General features: G+C 42.0%; 1 protein-coding gene across 1 annotated transcript in view; it reads right to left on the bottom strand.

Annotated features, from left to right (window-relative positions):
* Positions 1-3,219: 3,219 nt before the first annotated feature.
* Positions 3,220-12,081, bottom strand: part of cldn19 (claudin 19) — an 11,627-nt gene continuing 2,765 nt past the window's right edge. Inside the window, exons 2-5 of the mRNA XM_080785334.1 lie at positions 8,201-8,365; positions 7,739-7,823; positions 7,034-7,180; positions 3,220-4,227 (exon numbers count right to left, since the gene is read on the bottom strand). Coding sequence (XP_080641460.1) covers positions 4,179-4,227; positions 7,034-7,180; positions 7,739-7,823; positions 8,201-8,365 — 446 coding nt within the window. The 3' untranslated portion in view covers positions 3,220-4,178. The remainder of the gene's footprint in view (positions 4,228-7,033; positions 7,181-7,738; positions 7,824-8,200; positions 8,366-12,081) is intronic.

Below are 12,081 nucleotides of genomic sequence, written 5' to 3'. Positions count from 1 at the left end.
TGTCTCTAGGATTTATGGAGAGCGTATTCCAAGCTGAAAAACTATTTTGGTTGTGGTTTGGCACCACCAGATAACCTGAACTCACTTGACGAGTGTAATGTTCATGACAGAAACCTGTATATGATAGCTGTTCATGAAAGAAGTGCAGTGTGTTGTTCCAAATAACATTATCCATGAACATCAAAAGACATCTCACCCACATTGGTATGGAGAGAAACAAAGAAAGAACCAATGTGGCTGCTCTATTCTGAGCGATTTGAAGTATTTGTTTCTCAGCAGCACTTGACCAAATAACAGGGCAATATTCCAGGTGTGATAAAACTAGTGACCGAACAACATCACTCATGACAGAAGATGGAACATAAGCAGAGCATTTCCTTGAAATTGCAATGCCCTTCCCATCTTCGAAACAATATGATCAATCTGATCAGACCAAGACAATAAATTATCTAATTTCACACCCAGTAATTTGGCCTTTAGTTACCTGCTCAACTGATATCCCATCTACAAGTAAATCAAGTGCAGTGGCATTAGCAAGAGCATATAAGTATACCTACTCCCAAATACAATGGATTTAGTTTTGGCAATATTTAATACTAGCTTGTTCATACCTGAAGATTCTCTCTCAGCTCAACTGAAGTTGGTGATGCACAAAACAATGTAGTCATCAGCAAGTACTAATTGTACTAGTACCAGTGGTTGGGAACCTCTGCTGTAGAGCACTGAGTTGGTAACGATGGAAGTTGAAGATCCATGCCCCACCCGGCTATGGAGTACCTGTTCTACCCGTGTCAGAGTACCTGTTCCACCCATCTGTCTGTGTCCCTTTTATGCCCGCATTTATGGAGATTTTATGGAGTGTTGTGATGTCAGAACAGGTCAGCTCTATATATGGAGCATGGGCACTGGGCAGGGGCCCTGTCCAGAGCCCGGGCAGAGCCTTTATGTGGCAGTTCTGGACAACCGTAGGTCTGACCAACTCGACACCGGGCACTGCACTCCCTGCGGGGGTATGGAACGCGTGTGTCGAATTTGAAGTCAGTGGGGCGAACGGTTCTCGGGTTGCGTGGATTACAGACGTACATACGTACATGGAGTTCTGTGTCAGGCATGCCCATATATGGAGTGTTGTGATGTCAGAACAGGCCAGCTCCATATATGGAAGCTGGGCACTGGGCAGGGGCCCTGTCTAGAGGCCCTGCAGGCAGAGGCCTTTTGTGGCGGTTCTGGACAACCGTGGGTCGGACCAATTGACAACGGGCACTGCACTCCCTGTGGGGGTGTGGAACATGTGTGTCAAATTTGGGCGGCTGTGACTCAGGAGGTAGAGCAGGTCATCCAATGATCCCTGGGTCGGCGGTTCGAATCCCGGCTCCTCCTGTCCACATGTCGAAGTGTCCTTGGGCACGACGCTGAACTTTACATTACCTCCAATGAGTTGGTCAGTGTGAGCTTGCCACCATTGGTGTGTGAATGTGGGAAGTGAGGATGCTGGCGTTGACTATTCGCCGCTTCACCTCCCAACGTATGAATGAATGAACCATTGTAAAGCGCTTTTAGCACTTGGAAAAGCGCTATAAAAATGCAATTAATTCATTCAAAATGCAATTCATTTGACGTCGGTGGGGCGAACTGTTCTCGAGTTACGTGCATTACAGACGTACAGAGTAGACAGACGTACAGAGACATGGTGCATTCATATATAGATATATGTTGCTTTTCATACTGTATATGAAGTAATTTTTTATTCTTTGAATTCCTCTACCCCAGACGGTATCACTCAACATCTTTAAAAGGGTAGGGGTTATAAAATTGTAAACTTCTTAAGCCTGATTTATACATTCTACTCCTTCATGTTATATTGATGCAATTATTTTGTACAGTATATCATGAGCCAGACAACACAGATACTTTGCGTTTCCCATTTCACATTCTGTACTTACCAAGATGTCCAACACCCAATTGCAAATTACAGAGTTCTAACAGCAGGCAGGCGTATTTCGTGGTTTACTACAATGATTGCGTTTTTGGTTCATGGCTTACAGAACCTCTACTCCTTCATGCAATATAACTGAAATGGATTCTAATATAAATATCTCACTACATGAAGTATATAGTAATAAGTGAGTGCTACTCATCACAATATAAAGACCTATCTATGTATTTATAAAATTATTTGTGCATTAAGTAGCAGAGTCATTTATTTAGTTTCATTGTCATGTAGCACTTTCATATGAAATACTTGGCACTTGGCAGTACAATTTTCATGTAATTTGTTTGGCAAAGAATGGCAAATATATGGCATCTCTGGCTCATTGTGGTTTAAATTGTTCAATTCCCTCTCTGCGTGTGTGTGTGTGTGTGTGTGTGTGTGTGTGTGTGTGTGTGTGTGTGTGTGTGTGTGTGTGTGTGTGTGTGTGTGTGTGTGTGTGTGTGTGTGTGTGTGTGTGTGCGAGCGAGCGCGAGAGAGAGAGAGGGAGGGAGTATACTTAAATTATCATGGACCCAACAGGGTTGTCCAAACAACAGCAATGTGTTCTGAACTGGAGTTCATCCAAAATGCCAACATATGCTTCATGCAGACAGTTCACAGTCTGCGTAAATTCCCAGGCTTGTAGAAATTGTCCCGGTAACTGCAGTCTGGTGACTGGCGGTTTAAATGACACCACTATATGGACATATGTACACCCGCACATCTCAGGTGTGTGTGAGATTTCACATCCGTGCTCTGTTCCCTTAACTCTGCATACAAACTCAGAAAGTTGTTAACCCCTTTCTGATGCCACATGGTAAAAAATCTGATACACCTGAGTCCTGGGCACCAGTGCTTTGGATATAAATAATTAAAGCACTGTGATATATTGCATGTGATGTTTAACAAGTGGATAATTCACCTGCATGCCGTAGATTAAGTCATTGAATTTCCTATCTCACTTGTTGGTACACACGTCTGCCAGTACCCTCAACAACAATCATCTGATAAAAACAAAGCTGTGTTCAAGGCTTGTCTTTGTTGAAGCGATGGTGCACATGTTAACTTTGTGCCTTTGAGGATCTGCACAGACCAGTGGAGCGTAAGTGGAATTCCACGTCTGCAATTATTGAACAACAGGGTGCTGGAGAAGTATTCGGGGTGGAAGGGAAGGTGAAAGTCAAAAGGGGTGAGAAGTTATAGGAAACATTTGATGCGTCATTAATTCAGAGTCAAATCCCAGCAAATGTATTTTTCTCTGTTTACTTTATTCTAAAAGAAACAGGGGTATACTGTAAAGAGATGATACACAATATCAAGGAGGTAAATATTAGATAAAAGGAATTGCATGGTGAATAAATGGCAACAGAACAGACATTTGAACCGATTACACACAGCAAAACTGGCGTTCCTTAGTACAGGACACAAACAGGAGACAGCACGCAGTACAGTACAGTCCTTGAGAGTCAATAATAAGAACAGTCCTCTCATGCAAAATCATATTGGCACTTAACTAAAACAAAATTAACATAATTGACTATACCCTCAATCCAGGCTATTTGAAAATAGGCACACAGCTTTTTATAAAGTGTGGCATTCGGCATTATGTCGAAGATATAAAGATCTCCTTTGTTCTTCCTTAAGTGTTACTGTACAGTAGCTACGTACACATGTTGATATATTCAACAGAATGCCTAAATGATATATGTGATACAATAGAAAAAGGCAAATGTGATGTTTACAGAGGAACTATTGACAATATGCATCCTTCAGAGAAGATGCAATACTATATAATCCATGTAGTCAAAAACATACATGTGCAGAAACTCATGTTATAAGGCACTGTAGTAAAACATATATGTATTAAAAAAGGTGGTGGTACTGTATATAAACCTGGGCATTTTTAACATGTTATAGAAACATACCCTGAATGACTGTCACTCCCTAAAATAACAAAACAGACCAAACAGACAATATGCATTTTATCTTGCCCTTCTGATAGAAGTATTGCTATTTGGATAAAACAATAATCTTTACAAAGACGAAAACAACGGTCACTTGGCACATTAAAGGCCTGAATTTGTTTCTTGTTAATAGTTCATGTAAATTATTCTAAATGTGTCTGTTTGTCTGGTTTGTTCTTTGAAGAGTGGTTTGTCTGTTGCCAGAATTTAAAACCATGGTAAGGTCAGACGATTCTCCCAAACTACAAGTACTGCTCCCTTTTCTCTGGTGGGGTACTTTTAACATTTGGTCTGCAATTCAAAAAGGGAAAAAAAAACATGTTTCAGTCAACGTTCAGTTATATTCACTGAGAACAAAATAAATCAAAGGCACATCTACAAACCCAGAAGTCATAGGATATAAAATGAATACATAAATCATAACGCAACATAACCACAACGTTTTTCAACTCATACAGTTAACCTTCAGTAAATAAAATAATATAATAGAGGGGTTCACAGACTGAAGTGGACAAACCCCACCTTACCTCTTAAAGGGAATATCTATAACTATCTAAGCATACATATCCTTTAAGAGTCCATATTTACAAATAAGGCTCAGTGGGCGATGCAAGTTCCTAAAGGGGTGGTACACACATCTTGTTTTCCCACAAAATACTGATAAGGTGCAGATGTACGTAGAAAGGAAGGGAAATATGGGAAGGGCATGGCATATTCTAATATACAGGGAGACAGAGGTCAAAATGTGGGATATAAGAGGGAATGGGGAAGGGGGGGAAAGACAGTGGTGGGAACTCGAACAGTCCTCGATAAAAAGGCGGGGGCTGATCAGTCAGGGAAACTAGTTTCACTCAACAACTCTGCCCTGAATTAGAGGAGAGAAGAAGACAGTCAGAAAAGAACAGGATTAGCGGACATGAGGGGAAACTCAAAGACACATCAAGACCACACTGTTTGTCACCAAAAGCTCTGAGTTGTTAGTAGGTGAGTGGGTGCTTGATGGTTTAGGCAACGTAAGTGTTAGTGAAAGAACAAGTGATGCGGACAACCTAGAGAGCTGACTGACAATTGTTGTCGGTTGCAGGCATTTTATGCCAAGTAAGAAATATTAGTAGGCCTAACTGATGTGGTGAAATGTTTGAAATGAAATGCTTGTTTGCTAGAGGCTAATGGCATACAAAAGGTCACTATCATGCCATGAATGAGGTAAGCTGTTACGTCATTCAGCCATTTTAATGGCTGAATGTTGGATCCCTGGCGGTGTCTCGTCATTAGGAATCTGAATACATCCAATATTTCAAGGTAATTTTACCATTCTTGTTGAGCAATAATTGTTAAAACACAGCTGTTATTGACAGTTCAACCAAGGTTGTTTTTCTCCGTTGTTTGAAGTAGGTAAAGAATGTCCCCCCCAAGCATGAGCACAATTGAACACTCCACCAACAAAAGTCTACCAAGAAGGTGGGGGGGAGACCCTTCCAGGGAGCAATTCTAAGAAAAGTTAATGGCTTTATTATGTTGAAGAGCAATGGACCAACTCTTTCAGCACTAACACTAATGAAGGTACTGTATTGTGAAGGAGTACTTGGGGTCACCATTTTAGTTGGCTCAGGTTTGTCTGTAGCCACTACTTATGATAAAACACATCGGGAATGGAATTTAATTGATTTGATGGCAATAACACTAAATGAAACGTTCACTTGCAGACTAGTATAAAGTAATCAGTGTTACTTGCCAGTAGCTTATAATAATATATACCACGTGAGAAGTGCAGAAGATATCTGAACGTAACATGTCTTTATTGTAACTGCAGATTATGAAGTGATATGTATAGGTCTTTAACGGAGGTATTAGCAAATGCACCATGATGTAGATGATGATGATGCTGATGTATAGTGATGAGTCTCTATCCTAGGAACTAAGCAGAGACCTTTGACTGACAATTCACCTTCCACTCCTGCAGATTATAATATAATAATGCCAAAGAGGCTATTAGGAAAATATAAAATTGAATCGTGTTCCGTTCTTCAGCTGCTTATACAAGTACCGGTATGTTTATACAACAATGACTTGGCTCCCACATTGTCAAGTTTAGCTGGCTGTGTGGGGCCCACAATAGTGGAGGATCCCATACACTGTAAAGTCCTCAGTGTTAACTGAGTGCAAATGAAAATGTTCACTCAGTTACAGTTTTTACGTTACAGAGATAGATAAATGGACAAATGGAGTATTTTGACTGTGTAGTGCAGGGGTGACGGTTCTGCCTCACATGCAACTGCACCAGTGGAGGATGAAAACACAGAAATATGGAGGCAACACACACACATGCAGCTCCAACCAGGAAGCATAGGACATGCTTCGTGTTTTGACCTGAGCCAAATCGTTTCCGGTTTTCGTGGACGTTCTAGCTCACTGATCATTCTGCAAATGTACCTACAGTATGATATCCTTCTCAATACGTCCCATTCTTTTATGGTTTGGTTTTGTGGTACACAAAGATATATATTTATATATTTTATATAATGTACCTACATATAATATATAAATATAGCTTTGCATCTCTAAAGAAGTGTGCAAAGAGAGCAAGAAGCTATTTGTAAGGTTTTTGGGACAGCTGTGTTGATTTAGACTTTGTTAAATAATGACTAAGATTTCACTCATGAGACAATCTATAAAAATAAGTGAACTAGATCACTATGCTCTCCGTGAAATGAGCAGGTCTGCTTACACATACGGTAAGAATGTTTCTGCACAATCATTGTTTTTTGTGTTTTGTTTCCACAATATTGCATCCTATTTATATTATTGTGTGTGTGTGTGTGTGTGTGTGTGTGTGTGTGCGCGTGTGTGTGTTCAATGTGCGTTGTGCGTGAGTGTTGTGAATGTGAGTGCGTGTGTGTGTTTGTGTGCGTGCATGAGAATGTGTGCGTACATGTGTGTGTTTCATGATGCATGTCTCTCAGTGTGTGAGTGTCTGTGTGCAGCATAGTCTTGCTTTTAAGCTGAGTAACGAAGGGTAAAAGGGGGTGGAGCCAAGCGTGTCCTCTGCAATCTGTTTGGGTGGCTGCTGGTAGGGGGTGGGTGGGATTACACGTACTCCCTGGCTGTAGAAGGCTGTGATTGGCGGTAATATTGCTGCCCTCGTCTGTCTTCGTTAGAGCAGGAGCAGCAGAGGAAGGAGCCGCCCAGCACCGTCAGACTGGCCGCCGCCCACCCCACGAACAGGGCGGAGCCAAACTCGTACCTGCACAGGAAGAGGAGGAGGATAAAGCAGTGGTTCTCAAACTTTCACACGACATGTCAAGGATCTGTAAATTGTATTTAGCTCTGGATCCCCATATGGACATATTTTGTCCCATACATGATTTGTGTAGTTAAAATGTTTGAGTGAGGCAAAAAACTTTTAACATAAGAAATGGTGGCTCTACAACCAGAGGTATAGTCCAGAGGGAAGCACGCACATCTCTAAAAAATCTTATTACCTCCAACCAATGTAGTCACTGGAGTGACTAGCTCAAACCAGAGCCATCTATCTAGTAGATGAGTTGCGATATTAAGGGGGCAGAAAACAGCACGGTCAGGTGGTTCATGTACTCGTGCGAGCCCATAGACTCCATTAATTCCGGTTGTCCCTAAAGCCTTCAAATAGGGACAAACCAATAGAAGTCTATGTAGAAGAGCCGCCATTGGACTGGCCCCATGAAGTGAACAGAGTTTGCGTAACTCTGTCTATACTCTATGGCTCTGGCTCAAACTGATCAGTGATTTATTCAGTAATCTCCTGCTGAGGATGTATGTATACCTGGCATTGATCGGCGTGTTTGGGTTGAAGAACTGGTAGGACACCTGAGTGGCATACCAGGACACAGAGACCATCGTGCATAGACCTGTGGACAAATAACAGATGAGTGAGTTATCCATGTCTGTGTATCAGCTTCTGCAGGCCTAAATGTGTAATAAAGAAATCTCTCAAATAGGCAAACAAATGCATGCAAATTGCAGTGCCTGTTTGGTTTGTTTTTCTCCCCAAGGCTCGTGAAAAATCAGGGGCTAATGTGGCCAAAGTGACCACTTCCTGTTTACAGCAGGGACACTAATTACGTACTAAAGACCCCTGGTCAGAGGAATGCCAGACCACTATCTCCCAACACCAGATACACAAAGATATGACCAAACCCCAGCCTATGATACTTGATGCATTGCACTTGAATTGAAGTGTACTACAGTACAGATGGCTCCCTTTTTGAGGACGGCCACGTCTCACCTGCTAGCAGGAAGAGCGCTCCTCCAGACACAGCGATGCGGGTCTTGGTGGCGGGATTGTTGTCTCCCACCTTAGTGCACTTCATGCCCACCACGCTCACGATGATGCCAATAAAGCCCAGCAGTACCGACACCACCATGAGGGCACGGCACGTCTGGATGTGTACTGGAGACAGGTAGAGACAGATATAGGAGAATGGCATAGGACAAGAGGAGCAGAGGAGAGGAAGGGGGGGGGGGGTGATAATAATAGAAAGAGATATGAGGAGCAGGCAAGACAACAGGACAGGGGGACAAGAAAAGGAGAGGTATGAAAGTGCGAGAGAAGACGAGAAGACAAATAAAACTGCCTTTTACTCTCATGTGAAATAAAGTGAACATCGTTTCTCATGAAAAACACATCAGCATGAGGGAATGAAGCCGTTCAAGCCAAGTGGGATTGAAAGGAGACCACAAAACCCATTAAGGACCGTCCACCGCTGTCCAAGATGGGGTAACTCTTTTAGCCCAGAGGTAACTTGGCCACGCTCTGGACCCTGAAACGATTTTCGAGATCATCTCCAGACCATTCCTAATCATTCCGCAGTGGTTTTGCTCTTCAGAATTCTGTGTGTAACCCACACGGACCTCAGCATACACATAACTCAGTGGGAGGGACATTTTACATATTTACACATGCACACATATAAATGCAATGCATGTACACACACACACACACACACACAGACACACAAAACAAATGTGCACATAAATAAACACCAACATGAACGTGCACGTGCATGCGCGCAGACACGCATACACAACTTCTGTGGGAGGAAACGACACAGATAAAACACACAACTGTCTCTCTCTGCTCAGCAGCTGTAGGAGGACTGCTTTACATGTTTCACACAGTGGGATTAGTGTGGCCTTGTCACAAAGCTGGATTGTTTTCACAGGGCTGTCGCCACGGCGATCAGACATTATTGCTTCAAACACAGCCACCAGTGGTGGAAAAAGTGCTCACATTCATTAAGTAAAAGTATCAATACTGCAATGTAGAACTACTACTTACAAGTAAAAGTCCAGAATTCTAAATGTACTTGAGTAAGTACAAAAGTATTGGCGTCAAAATGTACTTAAATTAAAGTGCCAAAAGTAAAAGTACTCACTCACTATTTCAATGCACATGGTCCCATTTCAAGTTTTCAAATGTATACAAATATTTTGAAAGTAGCAGATCTGCACGTTCACAATGTCGCATTGTGAGCTTGTAGAGCGGCTATTTTCAAATGGCCAAATGTATAGAGCTGAAGTGGTAAATGTATGTTTTTTAATAATAAATCAAAATCCACAAAGTAACTAAATAAATGTAGTGGAGTAGAAGTACAATATTTGCCTCTGAGATGTAGTGGAGAAGACGTAAAAGTAACTTCTGGTAAAGTAGAAACACCTCAAAGGTTTACTTAAGTACAGTATTTAAGTAAGTGTACTAAGTTACTCACTGGTCAAGGGGATGTGTTGATGCTAATGTCAACCCAGGACATCACAATAATGTCACAGCGCCGACCGTAGAAACGTTTAGCATTTTGCCACGCATTATAATAAAATCTTGGTATCGTGTAAAGTTCAAAAATTTCAGATTTGTTAGAGACACCATACTTGGTGGTGAAAGGGCAATTCCATATACGTTGTTTGACAGCGTATATAGGACAATGTCTTAAAAATAAAAACCACAGCATGTATTTACCACACAAAGGAAGGCGTTCAACATATCTCTGCTGTCGGGAAGAAACCACCAACTCCAAAATGATAATTTTTCAGGAAATGAAAAATATACATTTTTCAAGAAATGAAGAAACCCATATTATGTTTTTTGCTATATACAGGTTTAATGTTTGTTATTCCTTAAACAAACATTAAAAACGCCATTGATAATGAAGGGAAATTTACGTCATCAAAGTTGGTAGGCTACTTATATTGTCAATTACCTGCATGAGAGGGAGAGCTCGGGTGGTGGAGGCAGCTGTTTTAGCAGACATGTAGTTTGAGGGTCCAATGGAGGTTTTGTCTGGAGCGCTTTTTACTACTTTTCATTGTTTCAATATTTTTTTAACCAACACACAGACGTAAAGGGTGTTCAATAGCACTGATTTATGCAAAATAAAAAAAATCCAAACCCTCAAAACTGGAGTTCGGTGGTTTCTTCCCGAGAGCAACGATATGTCATAACTCAAAGACACAACACTGAATGTGGGCTCATATAATGGAACAGAGTACAATAGAACAAAACAGTATAGAGAGTAAGAATGGCATTATGGTGCATACAAGAAAATAATTACTTCAAATACACATTTTGAAAAATAGAGTGCCCCGCAAGAACTAAAGTCACCATATGTCATTGTGTCAGAAATACACACACAGGCATTCATAGTTGGCAATAAAGTTCCATTTCACAAGCTGATCTAAAGGGGCACAGCGATGGGGAATGGAATGGGACCGTCTTTTGAAGTGTGATTTATGGGCTGACTGTTCCTTTTGATGGACGATTTTAATGGTTTTTTAACAGAGCAAGGTTTCATTTTATTCCTCTTTCATCTACGCTGGCCATTCTTCCTCTATTCTAAGTGAGTGGGGTGCTTGGACTGGCGCTAAATGACACCATTCTGATCAGCGCAGCCACTGACAAGCCAAAAGGGCCTATGGGGTCAACAGCAGGGTAGAGAGAGGAGATGGGGGTGAGGTTGGCTCAACCACTATACTCTCTCTTGCTTGTGCCAAGTTGACAGTGCCAGCCACAAGATTTCAGTGTGTGTGTGTGTGTGTGTGTGTGTGTGTGTGTGTGTGTGTGTGTGTGTGTGTGTGTGTGTGTGTGCGTGTGTGTGCGCGTGCATGTGTGTGTGTGCGTACGCGTGTGCGTGGGCATTGTAAGAGTTCCATTGTGAGGTCACTCGTGACTCTTTCATACGTAATATCTGCTTGCCCACTCCAAACATGAGACCTTCTACTGTATGCCCATTTACTACACTTAAATCAATTGATACAAAACGGACGTCCTGTGCAATGAACAAATTTCCTCTTATGTACCGCGCGTCGTGAGGTGTGCAGGGGTGCATTGTAACCGGCTCTGATTGAATTTTGAGCTGAAAAACAAAGAAAGCGACGGAGAACGGAACAGTGTGTTTGCCAGGCCAGCAGGTGGCTGCCAGGCCACCCCAGAGGTACTACATAAGTGCTTTTGTCCTCGCTGGTGACCTCACTATAGAGCAGGGGAACAGGCAATGAGAAAGCTACCATTGTGGGCAGTGGACCTCAACTTCTTCCTGCTTGTAAAACAACAAAATCCAACCTGGCACTCATCCACCATAGTGGTATTAAACAGCAAGCAGAATCCCTACTAGATTGCTTTGTCAATTAGCAGAACAATGTCACAATGTTGACACGCAAAGACTCGTCCTTGAGCTTCACTTATGGCAAAATGGGCGAGCAGGAAATCTTTAGCAGTTACAGTTAACAATGTAATCATCAATGCTGTAAGGGGCCGTTTGGTTCCATTTGTACACACTCAGACTTGAATGAACATTCAGTCTCATTTTACATGTTACAATGTACAGAATAATCTCAGGTGATATATTGCTACCCCATCATGAAGAACATCATGATCAAGGGGGATGCATTGACCCACCGTGGGTAATGCATCCCCCACACAAAGCCGTACCTCTGGCCCTGAAATAAGCAAGAAGAACTGTCCCTTCAGCACCACTCACACACCGTGAGTCATCTTTGCTTAAAACAATAGAAGCTGCAATCGCTCCCCCATCCGTGTAAGGTATTACACGACTGCAATGTCAACTACAACCTACAGAACACTTTACACCACTGCTGTTTGGCTGTCCCAGCAGA

The sequence above is a fragment of the Protomyctophum bolini genome (genome assembly GCF_963924005.1).
Source record: "Protomyctophum bolini genome assembly, chromosome: 2".
NCBI lineage: Eukaryota > Metazoa > Chordata > Actinopteri > Myctophiformes > Myctophidae > Protomyctophum > Protomyctophum bolini.
The sequence above is the reverse complement of the archived record's forward strand: the minus strand, read 5'-3'. Positions and strand labels throughout refer to the sequence as shown.